The sequence below is a fragment of the Atheta coriaria genome, unplaced genomic scaffold (genome assembly GCF_025399875.1).
Source record: "Atheta coriaria isolate IRGN ID8LTWV9N9 unplaced genomic scaffold, Caltech_Dcor_3.1 hic_scaffold_1_pilon, whole genome shotgun sequence".
Lineage (NCBI taxonomy): Eukaryota > Metazoa > Arthropoda > Insecta > Coleoptera > Staphylinidae > Dalotia > Dalotia coriaria.
Window position 1 is genome coordinate 4,824,138 of NW_027045443.1, and position 17,596 is coordinate 4,841,733.

The following is a 17,596-nucleotide window of genomic DNA, read 5'->3' on the forward strand; positions in this document are numbered from 1 at the left end:
GGTGGTGAGCAAGGAGTACCAGGAGACACACAACTTGGAAATTTTGATCCATTATGAATCATTCTGATGATAGGTTATTGGTTTGTAGGTTTAGCAGGAGCTCTCGTTTGTTTATCGTTGGATAAAGTTTAATGCTTTCCAAAAAGTATGTTATATAAACAGTGTGCTTGTTCACATATAAATTACAAAAAACGCTGCTGCGTATTACGCGTAAACATCAATATTTGCGTGTGCCGAATGCAAATTCAATTCGTATCAGTCACAAAATTAAAGGGAAAGCGCAATACTATGACTGGTAGGTGAAGGTGACACTTGATGATTGTTTAGGTATTACCATCAATCATATCACTAAATTGAATGAGGAATTTCATTATTTGCCAAATAACATTCACGTGCATGAAATAGTATTTGATACTTTAAAGTTTGATCAAACGATTGTTGATATAATATGTTGATATACCATGAAGTATGGCTCTATATAAATAAGGGAGTTATTTGTTATAATCGTACTTGTCACTGGTGATAAGATTCGGAGAACCACTCCAGTAGTGCCTACCATGCCGACGCATATTGCACCAGAGGCGGAACGTCAGGAAATACAGAGTTTCCACTGCGGAAAGAAATGAGAACCCGATGAAGAGTCCAAGCAATCCTCCACAGTTGGCGAGAAAATCTGTCAAACCGTAGAGTTCGTTGCGTGTGGAGGTGATAAACTGCATTTCTTTAAAGAAGATGGTAAGGCGTGTTATTTGTACTCTAGAAATTAAAAAAAAAAAAGATAAAAATTAGAAAATTGATGGTGAGATACTAGGTAAACATATAGGTACCCGGGAAATTCTGACACGTTCGATCTGAAGGCCTGGAAAACTGCGGGCCAGTTAAAATCGGCTTGCGACATTTCCGCGTTGTATGTGAGAGAGGTGCAAGCTGGTAGGCAATCGCATTCTATATTCGCCTGTGGAGTTGCAGAGTCGCCAGCGTTCTGTTTCTCTAAACCTGTGGTTACCTGCTTGGCGAGTAATTCACCTAGAATTATTTCAATTAATTAATTTTAACTAATCTTTTTATCTTTGGAGTAATACTTGCTTCTTGCTTCATGCATGCAAAATTGCTTCCCGCTTGCACAAATTGGTGTAGATTCGTCATCTGGGAAACAAAAAAAAATGCAAAAAAACACGCGTTGTTTATATGATTGCATACAAACGTACGTGGCATGTGATAAGCAACGCATCCACAATAATTGTATGTGAAATTTGTGAGGCACTCCACTTCACAGTTCTGTTGAGTGTAGTTCTGGTAGAATCTCAGTTCACGTTCAGTGGAAAAGTAGCACTTTCGTCTGTGCGGATCGTAATCCCGAAGACTGTCCGACGTGGTCATCATATCCGGTTTGACATTAACGATAACTTCTTGATTCAACGGCGCACGGAAATACTGCGTTGATACTCTGGGTACTTCACCAGGATGATGAAGTAGAATCTACAACAGCCTCTCAGATGATACTAGTCTAACTGTAGTTTGATTCTCAGCTTACCTTGAAACCCTGCACGGGGCCCTTACAGATATAATCCAGATCATAATCGAAGGCTCGTAGTAACATGGACATACCAGCACTCTGTCCCGAGGACATTGCGCGATTTGGGAATGTATCTTTACCTGCGTCCTTTGCATATCCATCTTCCAGAGTCCACCCGTGCCGATCAAAGTTGTGATGCAGAAATTCTTTGTTATGGTACACCTCATTGGTGAATATATCATCGCGATCCAACATGTTGAAGGTATAGCACACACCTTCTTCGGTCAGTACCGGTGTGAATAGCGTATCGCAGGTGTGATTATGATTAGTCCACATACAAGTCCAGAAAACCTGCGAAAACGGTGGGGCTATTTCGGCGAGAAAGTCAATGGTGCTGTAATCCGTGGTCTCATTGCCTTCTGTGTATAGGTGATTGTCGCAGACCAGGGATACCTTCTGGTATTGCTTCAATCTGAATAATATTGAGGAATATAATAAACAGTTGAATAATTTTCTTTTTAATTTACTCGTCCATGGTCAGGTTGAGGTCCAGTTGTCTGTTGTAACAATCTGTGAAATTGAATACAGATTGACGCGCTTTTGTCTCTGGGCAAATGGTCACTGCAGGAAACGGTATCTGCCATACTGGAGTTGGACTCTGCGCAAAACTCACAATGACTGGGCTACTGTCCCATTTGTGGTATGTTTTCAAAATCAAATCCACACAGACATATAAAGAGACGACAAAGACGATGAGCCACCATAATCTGCAAATATTAAAAGTTTATAAAAAAATATTTTAAAAACAATTTAGGTACCTACCGCTCAAAAATATTCCTCTTCGTTTCACCCAGGTATCTCACTCCATGCAAACTAGAATTTTCGGTGTATTCCGTAATATAGTTGCCTAAGTTCCTCACAAATCCCGGATATTTCTTGGTTGATTTCTTCTTTCGCTGTACTGGAAACGTGGTACCCTCCTCCATGTCTTTACAGTCTGTTTTATCACCGACATCCATCGTGATGTGTGCTTCCCGCCCTCTGAGTACGCAGAGTCTGACATTGGAACTCCATTATCCTGTTTCTTTTATAGTGTTGTTTCAACGTGTCCGCGACGACACACAAAGGGTTGGGTTTTAATTCCCAGAATGGTTTTTTAATAAATAACTGCGCGGTACAAACGGCAAGCCTTTTTGTTTTGATCAAACAGCAACAGAAATAAAACTAAACCCTGTGTGGTCGGCCCACCCGAGTTTACAAAATCCCGAAGGCATTCCACAACATATCATTACTATGTGAAGTAGATTATTTCTTCTATGCGATAGGCAAGTTTTTAATTAGAAGTTGATGAAAATTAATCCTGGGAATTATTAAAATGCTAATTTTACCATTAACGCGTTTTGCGCAACAATAAACATCATTTTTCTGTGTAAACAATATTTAACATTATTTGTTTATTAATTATTATCGCAAAAATTAATAACGGATTTAATTCTGTTGCTGACGAAAATATTGTTTATTATATCATACTATAGGCAACCCAACATGCTCAGTAGAAAGTTTATTCAAAGTTTCCAAAAATCAATTCAGATTTCGGAATCTAAGACGCCTGTACCGAAACAAAGATTTCAGTATCTATTGACTTTTTTTCATTATACAGTTTAACGCTGATCACATCGCACTCCACTCAATCGTACCTCCCGAATTCCGTGTATTTATTCCCTTATAAAACGCACCACACAAATCCGATCAATGAAAATTCAGACCTACCTTCATGTAAATCTATTTTTTTCAAAATTCCACAAAAAGATGGCTTACCCGATCATGTCTCGGGGCTTCGCCGATCAGTCCTCCGTTTTGGGTTACATGGTACGCTATGAGAATAAATTCTGGGGACAATCGTCGATACCAATATCTCCTGGTATGACGATTCAAACAAACACCGCAGTGTGGTACCGCTGTCGCGTAAGGCCACCGAGTGTCTCCGAGCACTGTTCTTCGTGCTCAAGTGGACCTTCCATCTTGGATTTGTCCCCTTCGTCATCTATTTGGGATGGACCAAGGGCCCTGATGAGGGAAGCCCACCTTTTAGTTTTACCAACTTTCTACTGTTCTATTAATCTACATAAAATTGAAGAGAAGCACTGCATGCAAATTATGCTAATAATTCCTGTCTGAGAAACGTCAAAATTGATGGTAAGTCTAATCGGAGAGGTATTTGATGTTTTTAATTATGGGAATCTTACTGTCTGATATCTGGATTAAATTAGATGTTATCAGTTATGATTTATTAGAATCAATTCATTTCAAAGGCTTAAAAAAATATGTTAAACTAAAAATACTCAAAACACTCATTCGATAATAACAAAAAATTATTGATAAACACTACCTACTTGATTTACCTAGGTGCTACTCGCCGAGCAACTCTTGAATTTCAATTAGACTCTTGCCCTTTGTTTCAGGTAGTACTACAATTAGAAACAGTACAGTCAGCGCACACAAGCCACTGAAAATCCAATATGTCGGCGCCGAACCGATGCCATCCTCCAGTAACGGAAACACGAATAAAATAACAAACGCCACAATGTTGTTGATCAGAATCGAAATGGTCGACATGACGTTCTTTGCGTTGTCAGGCAAGATCTCGCCGATAACCACATAGGTGACGGATCCCACACCAACGGCGAACGCCACAATGAATACCAAGATGGACGCCAATGGTAACCAAGCTAATGCACTCACATCATAGTCGTTACCCTTTAGGAAAAAGTAGGCACCCAATGCTGTGATACTGACAGTGACGAAGATCTGGCCAATTGTCAACAGAATCTTCCGGCCGAACAGATCGACAATATGTGGTATGACCAACATGACGACCAGTTGTAACAATGCCACGTACACTGAAGACATCTGTGGTGAGATTCCGGTGTCACTTTCGGTGAAGATGGTTTCCATGTAGGAGACGACCGGGTTGATAATCGACACTTGGATGGATACCATCAATGCAATGGCGATTATTAACGCCTTTCGGAGCGCACCCTGAGCAAACAGTTGCTTGTAATCCAATTGTTCTTGCTTCACTGCAATGCACTGCGAGATTTCCTGGAGCTCGTCTTTTAGTTGTTTATCGTCAGCGCCGGGTCGTAATCGAGCCAGTACAGCTTGCGCCCTTTCCATGTTACCTTTGTCTACGAAATGGAACGGACTCTCATCGACAAACAGACCGATGAGGATGAAGGCACTGCAGGGGAATACCAAGTTGATGTACTGGAAGTTCTCGAAGGATACACTAGGTCCCACTGCGTAGACATACACCTGTCCAGTAGCCAGGAAGATGGCGAAGAAACATCCGAGCGCACCACGTCGTTCCTTGCTGGCGATTTCCGCGACGTACACGGGTACCACCTGCATAATCGCACCCAGCGTAAGACCGTTGAATATACGCGCGAAGTAAAACGCAATCAGGTCTCCGGCAAGTGCAAACATCAAATAACCCAACATCGTTGGCACTAACATGATCATCAGCGAGATCTTTCGTCCCAGTTTTTTCACTATGACCATCGTAATTAAATTCCCAATCATGGCTCCGATGAAGATGAATGCTGTCAGCCATGATGATTCCGCCAGTGTGATTTTCTCAGGCAGTGGATTCACGTGTGGGTCCTTCGAGCCGTTTAGGTATGGAATTGATGGTGAGGCCCAGGAGAAGGTGAGCCCGGCAATGAAGGACATCAAGTTCACTAAAATTAAAAGCAAATCGTAAGCATTTTGGGTTTAACGGCGAATTTTATGGAGTCTCACATAAACAACATGTTATAGTAGCGGCGTTAGGCAACAATCGGCTAATACACGTTGTTTTATACATTGTGACATGCATGTGCGACTGACAAACTGGCCCATTTATACGACAACCAAATCGCAATTAGTGATTATTATCAATTTATCGCGGAATTTCATGTAACGCACGTTTTGCCGTAGAAGTGGCATTGTATTTGTTACGTATGTAAAAAAATTTTGGAAAAAAAAATGTGAAGCTTGTTAAAATTTGTGCTTGTTCTTATCAGTGCTTCTAAATATCACTTTCCACAGTTTCAAATACTGTACAATCTATAATAAAAAGATTTTTCACAGCTATATAATTATTTAACATATGTTATCATTTTAAATATTTTCGAAAAATAATTGACATAATTTAAAACTTTTTAATATTTTTCTTTCTACTTCCGCTTTTACTACGGTACTTTAAACACGGACGACCCAGACAATGTCTAAAGTACTTTATTCACGGGCTTTAGTCACGGGGTGGAGCTTGCGCCTGCGCATTTGTCTATGGTGCAGCACAAGAAGATTTGCGAAGATTTAAAATACAAAAGATCAAATAAAAAAAACCCCAAAGTGAAAATAGAAAAATAGAGTAAACATCACGTAGCTAAACGTTGTTAAACACTAGATTGACTAAACAGTTTCTTCGGTCACTCTTAATCAATCAAGTGACTAAAATTCCCGTTTAGCCCACTAGATACTTAATATACTAATACATGTTTTGGTTATGTACATAATCAAATATACGATTTACACGTGTTATAAAATTCAGTGTCAAAAACAAGCTGTCTAACGATGATATCAGAAATATCTCTTCTGGTATGCGCTCGCAAACAAATTATAAACAGATTATGAGATTTTGCGCACGCGGATTACCTCATACGACTCAAATTCATTATCAGCGCCGTAACATACGATCAATGACAATTGTTTAATGAGATTTACGCAAATCAAACAATGATAACATCGGAATACTATAGAGATAGTTTTGTTGATGCACATGGTAACTGATATCAAAGTTCAAGAACAATGCGAAGGATTAGGTGAGATTTCGGCCAAACTATGCGTTATCTAAACTATCCGGTAATCCATCTATAATTTTATCGGTCATACGTAATAACAATTTATCTAAAGTGCACTCCACATTTCAGTAAAAAATAGTCTGTTATTAATTGTTTACAAAAAAAAGCGGATTTCTACTTACAGGAAAACGCAGTGAAATAAATGTTGAAGAGTTTGATCCAATCCTCCAGCCTTGAGCTGTGCGCAATTGGAATTTTGATTGTCATTTTCAACTTGTTGATGAATCCAGTCACAGCATACGAATGTGTTAATGAGTGGTGAAAATTGAACGCATTACTCAGGTTCACATGCACACTGAAAATCCGAGATAACAGCAGACCTTTTATAAAATTTTCGGGGACATCCGTCAAGCGGCGGCGCTTGAGTTATACAAATACGGTAATCTTGCCTTCACCTCACACTAGACACTCATCTCCCACTATATGGAAATGTTGAAAAGTTTCAACAATTCGCAAACGAAATTAACACGATTAATTAAACATTTCTTGACGCGGATTGAAAATAAAGTTTCGTCTGGATCGGTAATCAATCACGCGGCCGGTACAAGTCGATTGGATGCTGGTAATATTGTTACTATTGCGTTCAACAATTTAATAAATATCTGTGACGTTTAATAATTGCTCCGGCACCAACATTTTTGCGTGTTTGAGTGGTTTTTTTTCTGTTTGCTTTGTGCCGGCGAACTGCTAAACACGAACTGAAAACCGCCGAAGGCCAAAAACCAACAAGGCAACAAGCTCATACACACTGCTTTCAAAACAGCCAATCGGCTTAAACCTAATTTATCATTTTTGCAGAACCGCTATTAATAATTATGCGTATTGAAATGATTGATTGAAATAGACACGGGGAGTTTATTGACTTCATATCACAAACTTTACATTTGCAAAAATATTTCGTAGATATTGCGTTTAAAATTTGCGTTTTCATACACTTTTGCAATTACATAACAAATCATAACAAATATGAAACAACCGTACAACTGCGAAGCAATTACAGTTAATATATTTTTAAGTGGATAGCAATTGTCGAACAAAATTGATACTTATTTCAAAGCGATTTAAAGCGCAACATGTGTATCAGGAAGAATTTTTGGTACGTTCGTTGTTAGTCACCATGTACGAGTAATTAAATAGGCATTACACACGTATGTATGTTATCTTTTTATTATTTGTAGGAATTTTGTGTTTAATTTTGAACAATGTAATAATCGTATTTGTTTCGCAAATATGTAACTCAGTGAAATGGAACTTTTGTCAACATCAATTTAAATCAGGATATGTTCCTCCTTGATGGTTTTAGAGCTGGAAGATGATGAATTTGAAGAAGTTGAAGAACTTGAAGAAGAAGTAGACGTGTGTTGGGCGTGAGCAGTTTCAACATTCCCGTCACCTAAATGTTTTGCGAATGATGTCTTGCTGGATTGACTAGTTTCATTCGTATGGCTAGATTTACTTGAAGATGATTCCACATGTTCAGTTTTAGTATGAAGCAGCTTGGTATTAACCAATGGTACTGCTGCTTCTTTGTCAAAATTTAAATTTTCAAACTTCACACTTTGAATTTCGTGCTTATTTCCATCTGTTATCAAAAATTTCTTCAAAACCGACTCAGAATTATCAGCTGTATTTTCAGAAATTTCAATTGAAGCGCTATTTTCTTCAATATTACTCCGACGTGGTCCAAAATCATCATACGCAATACCATATGTTGAAGAAGACAACCCGTCTTCATGTTCTTCGGAATCGCTGATTTCGTGTTCGTGAGTTGCAACAATTTCATCATCATCATCACTCCGGAACAAATGACCCGACTGTAGCACGTGATAAAGATTACCGCCAACCTGATGTGAATGATGTGAATCAGCGGTGTCAAAATAAGCTTGAGTTTGGCTTGGTTGTAGCGATGTGAATCCGTGTTCATGGTCTCCATAAACATATTCAGTTTCGTACGGATTCAAATGATCATTGTAGTGTGAGTCTCCTCTATCTAAAATAATGACGTGGTGGCGGTTGCGTTCAAGATCGTGCGCATGGGTTTGATCGTAATTATGAGAGAATGACGACGCTGAACTTGAACTTGAGGTTGTTTTTGAAGCAGAAGTAGATGTACCTGATGTTGATGATGAAGATGCTACAGCAGAGCCTGATCCTGTAAGACCATCGTATCCACTAGCTGCTTGTACCTGCGCACCTTCTCCTACTGCTATGGCACCTGCGTAACCATGTCCATAAGTTGGTCCTTGTACAACTTTAGAAAATGATAGTCCTGAACCATCTAAGTTGGAGTAGGTAGTTTCACTGGTTTCAGTATTGTGTAGGGGTTGTACTTCAGTAAAACTATGAGCAGATCCATCAAAGGCTGTTGATGTTGCAGTTGCCAAATTACCTCCGAAACCATGTCCATGGGTTTCTTCTTGTGCAACTTTAGAAAAAGTCACTCCTGATCCATCTAAGTTGGAATAAATAGTTTCACTGGTTCCAGTATTGTGAAGAGGTTGTACTTCAACAAAACTATGAGCAGATCCATCAGAAGCAGTTGATGTTGCAGTTGCAGTTGCAAAATTACCACCGTTTACTACATGCACCTGAGATATTTCTGCATCATTGTCCTTATTATTAAAAGAAGCAGTTTTTGTTAAGTCCATTTCGGGGCCATAAAGAAATGGATTGGCGGGGTTTAAATGAATTTTTGTTGGTATAGTGTTACCCATCGTTGAAGATACAGCAGAAGCAGCAGTAGATGTTCCCGAAATCGATGTTGCAGTTGATGCTTGTAGATGTGTGTTATCTCCATGCTGCATATTTGATTCCAAGATTGTCATTTCCTTCATACTCACAGAAGGTTGTTTCAATTCCATTGCAGGACCAAACAAAAAAACATTTGAAGGATTCAATGTAATTTTAACGGGTTTAGGTGTTGGTGATGTGGTCATCGATACGTGTGATGTTGAATGACTACCCGCGTTTGATGAACTTGCTGAACTAACGGCTGACATGTTTTCAGATGACGTGGAGTCTAAATTCAATGTTGAAGTTGTTTCGGAATCTTTATGATGCATACTTGCTTTCTTCAAGTCTACTTCTGGACTGTACAGAAACACATTCGACGGGTTTAAATTGACTTTGACTGGTGGTACTGGTATATTAACTGATGATGTTGAAGTACTTCCAAAAGATCCAACTGATGAAGATGCAGAAGATGTTGAAGTTGATGTTGAAGCAGATGAAGATGCTGATGTTCCCACATTATCCAAGTCCATGGCGGATCCATATAAGAAGACATTCGACGGATTCAAACTGATTTTTGTTGTTTTTAACGCGGTGTTACCTTTATGGGCATTGCCCACATGTTGAGGCAACAAAGACGTATCCGGGAATACATTTAATGGATGCAAACTAATTTTAACCGGGAGTACATTAGATCCTGCTTCAGAAGAATGCACATTTACTGTAGATGCAGAAGAAGTGGATGCTGATGATGCAGATGCAGACGCAGATGCTGAAGAAGTAAACCCTTCAGAGTTTTCAATATTTGACACAGAATCTGTTAATTTTTGAAGATGCAGCGTAGGACGCCAAACAAATGAAGTTGGATGAAGTATAATCTTCTCTAAAACTTCATGTGGTTCAAACAAAGTTGATGCAGACGAGGACGCTGCAGCTGAGTGCGCCGAAGCAGATGAAGACGAAGCGGATGCAGATGCAGTTGACGAAGTTGCAAAAGATGACGAAGCTACGTTTTTATGAAACGCAGGGACAGGAATACTGTCAAAGATGCTCACATGTTGTATTTCTAAAAATAAAAACATAATAACGTTGATAGTTATATTGAATTTCGCAAACAAACAAATTAAGCAAACAAACTTTCAAATATTTGACTTATACTTTCATGCATTAACAATTTGACGGTAGAAACATGCATTACATCTATTTAAATATTTTTTTAAAATAATATTTATTGACTTTTTTCATTGTCAACACAATATGAGACTTACTTTTGTGAGGAAACGCATTTGAAAAAGTGCTCGTGACAAGGACGATCGCAATGCCAACAAAATACCACATTTTGAAAACACTTTAGTACTTCACTTGTTCTTTGTTGAGTTACAAGAAAATAATGAATTTGAAGGAGAAAAACCTACGTTTATATATACGTTTCATCCCCTCAAAAGTTTGCGCATTTCGTTTTGTTATCAGACGTCAACGCATTATGGTTGCATTCCAAGAAATCACTAAATGACTAATCCTCTGAGGGTTTCTTGTGACTGACGGTCACCTAATGAGATTGCTACCTGGTAAAAGTCACGTTAGATAAGCAAAAAAAAAAACGATTAAGTACTAAACTGTCTTTGGCGAATGATTGACGTGGTTGGAAATTTGGGCATTTACGATAACAGGTAGTAATAGGTAACTACCTGAGCATTTTTATTTTAAAATAAAATCAAGTTTATATTGTGATTCATTGCAAATTTCCATGTTTGAGTAATTACGATTGCTTACACCTAAAAAATCATTAAATGTGATTAATTTCGAGTTGAAAGTTTGGGCGGAAGCATTAAATTAAATAATTCCTCAGCTAAATTGTAAAATATTATTTACTAGTATTAACGGATTAAAAAACAAAGCAAAAACATAAAATATAAATATATGATAGTGTATTAAATATCAAGTGGTTCATCGAGTGTGTTTAATAACGTTTAGCCACGAATTCATATGTATAATTTGTTGCATAATTCTTGTTGTGTCTGCATACGTTTTTAAACAAAAGGAATCAATAATGTGTGTATTAAATAAAAATTAATAGAAAATTAAGTAATCGGCACTTATCATCAAGACAATAACAATGAGCATTTTATGGTGTTTATTATTTTACAAAACAACCTGATCAGATAATATTAATTGTGAATGTTATCATTTTATCTAAGTAATTACTACATTTTAAATTGATTATACTATTTGAAAACAACACTTGCATAAACTGCAAATTGCTGATATAACAATATTAGATAATACACGCAGACCTATTTAAATTGCAGAATATACAACACATACAATAAATAATTGCATATCATGCTGCAACAAATGCATTGCTTGCGATTTTCGGCGCCATGTGTCTTCAGCAACACGCAGTATATTGTTTACGTTGTGTCCACACATCGGACTTGTAAATAAACACGTTCGACTTTCTTCTGCTATTACTTTCTCCCGGTATGTCGATCGGGCTGCGTATTTTGGCCCACAGACGAATTTAATTGTCGAGAAAGCGAGGCTTATGCCGGCAGCAGTATAAAACACAAGTGTGCAAGTCGATGGTATGTTATCGAACACAAGCGGCGAGACGATCTAGTGTGCGCCTGGCGACAGAGAAGTGATAATCGCGGGATTCAAAGATCGACTCATCAAAATACATCGATAATGCCGCCGTCTGAACGCGTTCAGGGCCAGAATACCAAAGTGAAGTTTCCGTATGATATCAATTTGGTTGATAAAGAGACCACGGATAAGTTATTGCAGGACTTTACAGGTATTTTTGTTTTTTGTGTTTTTTTACCATCAAACCAGTTTGGTTTTAAAAGCGAATAACTATGATTTAACAGTAGTTAAAGAAACAACGAGTTATTAATAGTGAACAATGATTATAAAATCATAGTAACTCGATTTTTTATTGCCAATAACAATCAAGTTGGTAATAAAAAGTTCAATATTTATTAATAGAACATGTATCTTTAGGAGAACGCACGGGATTCGTGCAAGTGGGCCCTAAAAAATATTTCTTTCCTTATAAATATTTACACGACGCCGAAAGTATCTACAACTTTCCGGTGCGCCAAGACGACGTGTTCATTGTGACATTTCCGCGCTCAGGTAAAACTTGACCCGCGCACGAAACAAACCGTTTAACGCTTGAATCATGATTTTTCAGGTACGACATGGACGCAGGAAATGGTCTGGCTGCTCTGCAATCAGCTCGATTTTGAGGGAGCCGCCCGCGTTCCACTTTTACAGCGCGTGCCATTTTTCGAGTACAGCCTATTCGTGCACAAGAACATCAAAGCCGAGCTGCTGGAACGCAACGCGGGCGACGATGGCAAGCTACGTGTGGTGCAGGACATGGATTTGCCAATGTGGGACGAGCTGCAGAAGGTTAAAGGTCGCCGGTATATCAAGACCCACATGCCGTTCAGTTTGCTGCCGCCGAATTTATTAACTTCCGGTTGCAAGGTAATATAAACACGAACGCTGTTCGCACACGAAATTGGCCACGCGCACGACATTTATTTAAAATTGTGCCGGGCGGGGCCAAAAATGCTTCAACTTTGATTCAAACTGCAGATTATTTACGTCGCACGCAATCCGAAAGACGTGTCCGTTTCATTCTACCACCTCAATCGCTTGATGCTGACCCAAGGGTACAACAAAGACTGGCGTACATATTGGGAATATTTCTCGAAAAATTTACGTATGTTAAATACTAGAAACTGTAAAAAAATATCATTTAAGCAAGTATTTTACTCCTAACAGAACCATGGACGCCATATTGGGAACACATCAAGGAAGGGTACGAACAACGTAATAATCCTAATGTTATGTTCATGTTCTACGAGGAAATGACGAAAAATGTACCGGCGGTGTTAAACAAACTCTCATCGTTTCTGGACGTTCAGGTTGACCCTGATCAAATGGAAAAACTTGTCGATCACTTAAGTATTAAAAACTTTCGCAATAACAAGTCGGTTAACTTTGATTTGCTGGGTCAAGTAGGAGTTTGCATCAATGGCGAGGAAGGTTTTATCAGAAAAGGCAAAGTTGGAAACTCTAGCGATTTCGATGAGGAATTGAGCAAAAAGTACGAAGAATGGTTGGAATACAATCGGAAAAATGTTATCGATCTTACTTTTCCCTTGTAGTCAAAGTGCAAGTTATTTATTTATAGGTTAATCATTAAATCATGCAGTGTAAGTTAGTTCTAAGTTTCTGCTCGATATCTTTTGAATTTTAATCAATAATATTTATTAATTATGCACTTTTGATAAGTTTCCTTTATAAACTTTGCCGAAATTCCTTTCTTTAACGTTTTAACAATCAATTCAACCGCAAAACTTTGCAGTTTTGCTTCTAAATCGTAGTTTTGTGTAAAACAAAAGAATGGAATGAGAACTACGGTAGGAATAAAGTGAAATGTGATCGTATTCTTTATAGTTTTAATGGAATCGTATTGTACTCTTTGCACTTACATAAGACACTTTATAGAACTTGATTTTTAAAATCTCTGCATTGATTTGTTTAGAATTTGATGCTTTATCTACACACTTAACTTAATATAATTGCATATTCGTGTCACTTTTATATAAAAATATAAATTTCTTTAAAATTTTCAAATACAATCTGATTTCTCCTTCGCCAACTTTTTTCTATAATTATAAATATAAAGCACTTCCGTATTGCTCCACGCCATTATTCATATAAAGCTCTCAGCTGCTCAGTATTTTTCTTTTTCTAAATCTAAATTCTTAATCTGCGATAAACATTCAGAAACGTTCACTCGTTGCATAAATACTGTATGTATAATCCACGCGTTCCCAGGCTAATACTATGCGTTTGCACTACGTTCTACATTTTCTCGGTGATCTTGAACATTTGCCACCAACAGTAAAATGATTCTGGTAACAATGTCAATAAAATTTCAAAGTTGCGTGCCGCCACGTACACCTCGGAAGACGCTAGAGTAGAAACTATTGCAACATTTTTTATTATTCGTGGCAAAAACATGGCAAGAACATTTTTATTCATTCCGGTGAATTTCATCTAGACTTGTGCGCGATCATCTACTGATCATAATGCGCTCGTACTCCTCGTCGTCGTCGATGATACCGAGCGCTTCCAGCTCACGGAAACACGTCGGGATGTAGTTGGGATCCGGATATCCGGCATCGTTCGTTGTTGGTCCGAATTCGGTTTTGTGCGGCACGTTCCATGCGACGACGTCCTCACAACCGGTTGTATGTGACCGCGAGACGGTGAAAATCAGCCGACGATGCCAGGCGATCTGCAGGAGTTTGAGCAACTTGCGCCCATGCGGCGAATCCGGGATATATGCAGTGCGAGGAAAACCCACAGCGTAATATTCTCGACCGGGATTTGGATGCTCATCACCCTGGATTCCACTTTGAATACTATTAAACAAACAAAAATTTCAAAAATCAAAAACAGCAGTTAATATAAAACTAGTTTACATACTTGTAACGAATCTGTATAGTCCGAAAATTTTGATAACCGGGCAGGCTACGATCCTGTATGCACCAATCCATCGACCCCGCCGGTTGATTACCATGCTTCTCCCCAAACACACAACCACACACATTACACTGAATGTGCATATGCGATCCCAGCTGCTGTTGTTCAGTGAGCGAATAGTTCAGGCAATCCAAGTGCAAGACATGATTGCATGGCAGCGCCACCACAATCGTCGAAGCTTTCAACGGCAGGCGGCATGATGGACACGGCTGGCGAGGCGCCCACTCTGACGAGTTCGAAACGCGCACATATTTCGAAATAATCGAACTGGCATCATCAATTCCTGCGCAAATTGAATTATACAAATGTTACAACTGTGATTTGTATTTATGAGGGTGCTGATTCACTTACCGACGATATCGGAGCAGTGCCGATCCTCGCTCGTGCCATTATCCGGCACGCAGGTAAGCAAATCTGCAGTGGAGACAGTCGCTTGGCTTTCACGACTCTCCTGGCTTAAATACGTCGAGACTGTGTCCAGGGAAGGACGTCGCCCTGACTTGATACTAGAACTATCGACGTCCAACACGTATGCACCTGCATCTTTACGCTTCGTGTTTTGATTCTGCAGCTGCGTTGGATTATTATTACTGTTGCTGCTTGATTTGTGACCTACGCACGGATTAAATAATTCATTGAACATCGATATTGATCGACAGGTATAAAGCGCGTTGAAAGTTGTTTTACTCACCAAAAATATTCAAGTTGTGTAGAATGGCTTTCGCTAAATTGATGCTATCGTTGTTCTTCCCTTTGGATCCCGACTTTTTCTTGTTTGGAGCAGCAGCGCCATTCGTCGCGGCGTTCTTTTTCTCCGATGTGTTCGTTGGCGCCACATTATTATTGTTATTATGCTGATTCTTGCCACCGGAAGGATTGCCACCACAATTCGAGAGATTCCTCGTCGACTTCCTCACCTCGGCGGTGCGACGGCCTAATTGGCGCAATTTGCGAAATTTAAACAGATCCATTAGACACACACGGAAAGCGAATGCTGCGCGCAACAAGCTATGTACAATGATGCAAATGATGCAACGCCGGCGCGGATCACAGTCCGCAGCTGGTTTTACACATCAAAGTGCATTTTCAAGAGGCAAACAACAAGATGCGAGCCGCTCGTAAAATGTAAACCGCTCCACGACACGTCCGCGTCGTGTTTGCGTTTGGCCCGCGCTTCAGTGGTGCTTTGCGCGTCTTGGCAACGCGCCAGCGAGCGCGATTTCGATACAAACACGATACGGTCGAAGGCGAGACCACGGAGCGACCGAAGGATTTGATTTATGAAATGAATTGGTGCGCCGCGCGTTCCGCCGACATTAGCATTACTACTCCGCGCCCGCAAAAAATCAATAATCAACGATTATTTTCTTACCGCAGCCAGGAGGAGACGAGGCACGTCTCCCCTATATTAATAAATTACATTGCCGGCGTAAGCGAAGGCCCTATTAGCATAAGTAATCGAGCTAATTAATTGGCCTGGCGATAAGTTGATTGCAATGAAAACAAAAGCGGAAAATTAAATTGAAACAAAACATCCATAATGTTTGACATGCAATGGAAATAATTACGATTTGCATCATGCATTAGTTTAAATAAACAAAAATAAAGTTTTACCAATAACTGTAGACATTTCCTCCAGTCTGACTTTAATCAAAGGATATGGAGCCTGTTTAATTCTTCTCACATTCCTTACATAGCCATTTGTTAGCCACTTTTGTGTCAGATTACTAAAGTTGATGATGTAGGGAAATCCAAGGTGTGTTTTACTCATATCAATAGTTAAATCTCCCTGAAATTAAATTTACAGTAAACAAAGATGATTATTAACAATGATAAACTTACTCTAGCCCAAGCTTCTTCAATCAAGCACTGAATATCCATATCAAATGCATGCCATTCATTGCTGCAGTCTGTACTGGCCACTTCCCACTTAGCACCCTTACCAGCAGGAGATGTTTGGGGGTAGCATCTTCTCCTGACCTTCACTACAATATCTAATAAGAAAAACATTTTTATTAGATGTTTATTTGAAAAAAAGTAAAAAAAATTACCGGAGTCTTCCAGCTCCTGCATAAGCGTACGCAAGTTAACATAGTAGTTGAGTAGCTGGGGGTCGGCGTCAGAGAGCAGCACCCTGGTGAGCTGTTTAACATTCGCACGTTCCAGATGCTGTGTGACCGCCGGACTGTACGGCTTCCAGTAGTTGGCGCGATGCTCGTACTCCCACACGACGACCGCATGCCCGGACATCCTGGTGCGGCTAGATATCGCTCGCACTTTTACCAGACACCAGCAACGGCCGTCCGTGCCTAACCCATCGTCGGCGGCGGTGGCACTCGGCGAATGCTGCGCGCGATGAGGATCACGCCGAGATTGGACGCGCGCACGCCCCCGCAACGCGCGAAAACCACACGATCGCTGCCCGCCGCACACTTAATTGGCATTTGTTGATTGTTTTCCCACGCTGGGTCAGCACGGATTGATGCGTTTGTTGCTTCTTGTTGATTGTTGACGTTTGACACACATCGAACACGGTGTTTTGGAAATCAAACCGTACACGCAGCGACATCTAGCGCCCCTTTAGCGAACTAAAAATATAAGAATTTAAACTGAATTGATATAAAATCGTCCAATTGGACTATGACTAGTCAGTCGTGAAACAAATTCTAAATAAGAAATTGGTTGCTATGAAAACATTCTATATATTCTTGTGAAGGTCTGAAAATAGCTTCCACCAATCAGAACTACTTGAACCTGCGTTCTACGCTTAATAAGTTTCAGAGTGCGCACTTCATCGAAATGAAATAGATACAACTCTTGTAAGTGCAATACGCGTTGGGTTAGCGGAATAGTGCGTGTGCAATTTGATAATCTGCGG

At 39.6% G+C, this 17,596-nt stretch overlaps 4 protein-coding genes and 1 long non-coding RNA gene across 6 annotated transcripts; 2 read left to right on the forward strand and 3 right to left on the reverse strand.

Moving 5' to 3' along the window:
* Positions 1 to 106: 106 nt before the first annotated feature.
* ppk26 (pickpocket 26) lies at positions 107 to 2,631 on the reverse strand. The gene is made up of 7 exons (XM_065305307.1): positions 2,339 to 2,631; positions 2,044 to 2,283; positions 1,535 to 1,988; positions 1,209 to 1,479; positions 1,087 to 1,146; positions 828 to 1,026; positions 107 to 756 (listed from the first exon to the last, which is right to left on the reverse strand). The coding sequence occupies exons 1-7, from the start codon at positions 2,533 to 2,535 to the stop codon at positions 492 to 494; spliced, it is 1,686 nt and encodes a 561-aa protein (XP_065161379.1). The 5' UTR covers positions 2,536 to 2,631; the 3' UTR covers positions 107 to 491.
* A 250-nt stretch (positions 2,632 to 2,881) lies between these two features.
* Positions 2,882 to 5,655, forward strand: LOC135792493 (uncharacterized). Its single transcript, XR_010548335.1, has 2 exons — positions 2,882 to 3,712; positions 3,979 to 5,655. It is a non-coding gene; the product is annotated as an uncharacterized lncRNA (long non-coding RNA).
* LOC135792479 (facilitated trehalose transporter Tret1-like) lies at positions 3,783 to 7,103 on the reverse strand. Of its 2 annotated transcripts, none has more exons than XM_065303131.1 (2): positions 6,543 to 7,103; positions 3,783 to 5,256 (listed from the first exon to the last, which is right to left on the reverse strand). In XM_065303131.1, the coding sequence occupies exons 1-2, from the start codon at positions 6,625 to 6,627 to the stop codon at positions 3,926 to 3,928; spliced, it is 1,416 nt and encodes a 471-aa protein (XP_065159203.1). In that variant the 5' UTR covers positions 6,628 to 7,103; the 3' UTR covers positions 3,783 to 3,925. The 2 variants fall into 2 exon arrangements, with proteins under 2 accessions (XP_065159203.1, XP_065159210.1); XM_065303138.1 differs by lacking the exon at positions 6,543 to 7,103 and adding an exon at positions 5,318 to 5,415.
* A 4,497-nt stretch (positions 7,104 to 11,600) lies between these two features.
* St4 (Sulfotransferase 4) lies at positions 11,601 to 13,797 on the forward strand. Its single transcript, XM_065308744.1, has 5 exons — positions 11,601 to 11,947; positions 12,154 to 12,288; positions 12,347 to 12,645; positions 12,757 to 12,883; positions 12,946 to 13,797. The coding sequence occupies exons 1-5, from the start codon at positions 11,839 to 11,841 to the stop codon at positions 13,329 to 13,331; spliced, it is 1,056 nt and encodes a 351-aa protein (XP_065164816.1). The 5' UTR covers positions 11,601 to 11,838; the 3' UTR covers positions 13,332 to 13,797.
* dx (deltex E3 ubiquitin ligase) lies at positions 13,612 to 17,571 on the reverse strand. Its single transcript, XM_065308714.1, has 7 exons — positions 16,770 to 17,571; positions 16,561 to 16,712; positions 16,333 to 16,507; positions 15,410 to 15,652; positions 15,070 to 15,330; positions 14,662 to 15,001; positions 13,612 to 14,597 (listed from the first exon to the last, which is right to left on the reverse strand). The coding sequence occupies exons 1-7, from the start codon at positions 16,966 to 16,968 to the stop codon at positions 14,246 to 14,248; spliced, it is 1,722 nt and encodes a 573-aa protein (XP_065164786.1). The 5' UTR covers positions 16,969 to 17,571; the 3' UTR covers positions 13,612 to 14,245.
* Positions 17,572 to 17,596: the final 25 nt, after the last annotated feature.

What these genes read in the sequence shown, in the direction of transcription:
- ppk26 (XM_065305307.1), bottom strand. Translation starts at nt 2,535, where the DNA reads ATGGATGTCGGTGATAAAACAGACTGTAAAGACATGGAGGAGGGTACC. An exon ending in AAGAGGAATATTTTTGAGCG is followed by an intron (nt 2,284 to 2,338) that starts GTAGGTACCTAA and finishes TAATATTTGCAG; the next exon opens with ATTATGGTGGCTCATCGTCT. An exon ending in CTCAACCTGACCATGGACGA is followed by an intron (nt 1,989 to 2,043) that starts GTAAATTAAAAA and finishes AATATTATTCAG; the next exon opens with ATTGAAGCAATACCAGAAGG.
- LOC135792479 (XM_065303131.1), bottom strand. Translation starts at nt 6,627, where the DNA reads ATGACAATCAAAATTCCAATTGCGCACAGCTCAAGGCTGGAGGATTGG. An exon ending in TTATTTCACTGCGTTTTCCT is followed by an intron (nt 5,257 to 6,542) that starts GTAAGTAGAAAT and finishes TTTTAATTTTAG; the next exon opens with TGAACTTGATGTCCTTCATT.
- St4 (XM_065308744.1), top strand. Translation starts at nt 11,839, where the DNA reads ATGCCGCCGTCTGAACGCGTTCAGGGCCAGAATACCAAAGTGAAGTTT. An exon ending in TGTGACATTTCCGCGCTCAG is followed by an intron (nt 12,289 to 12,346) that starts GTAAAACTTGAC and finishes ATGATTTTTCAG; the next exon opens with GTACGACATGGACGCAGGAA. An exon ending in TATTAACTTCCGGTTGCAAG is followed by an intron (nt 12,646 to 12,756) that starts GTAATATAAACA and finishes TTCAAACTGCAG; the next exon opens with ATTATTTACGTCGCACGCAA.
- dx (XM_065308714.1), bottom strand. Translation starts at nt 16,968, where the DNA reads ATGTCCGGGCATGCGGTCGTCGTGTGGGAGTACGAGCATCGCGCCAAC. An exon ending in GCAGGAGCTGGAAGACTCCG is followed by an intron (nt 16,713 to 16,769) that starts GTAATTTTTTTT and finishes TTTTCTTATTAG; the next exon opens with ATATTGTAGTGAAGGTCAGG. An exon ending in TTGAAGAAGCTTGGGCTAGA is followed by an intron (nt 16,508 to 16,560) that starts GTAAGTTTATCA and finishes ATTTAATTTCAG; the next exon opens with GGAGATTTAACTATTGATAT.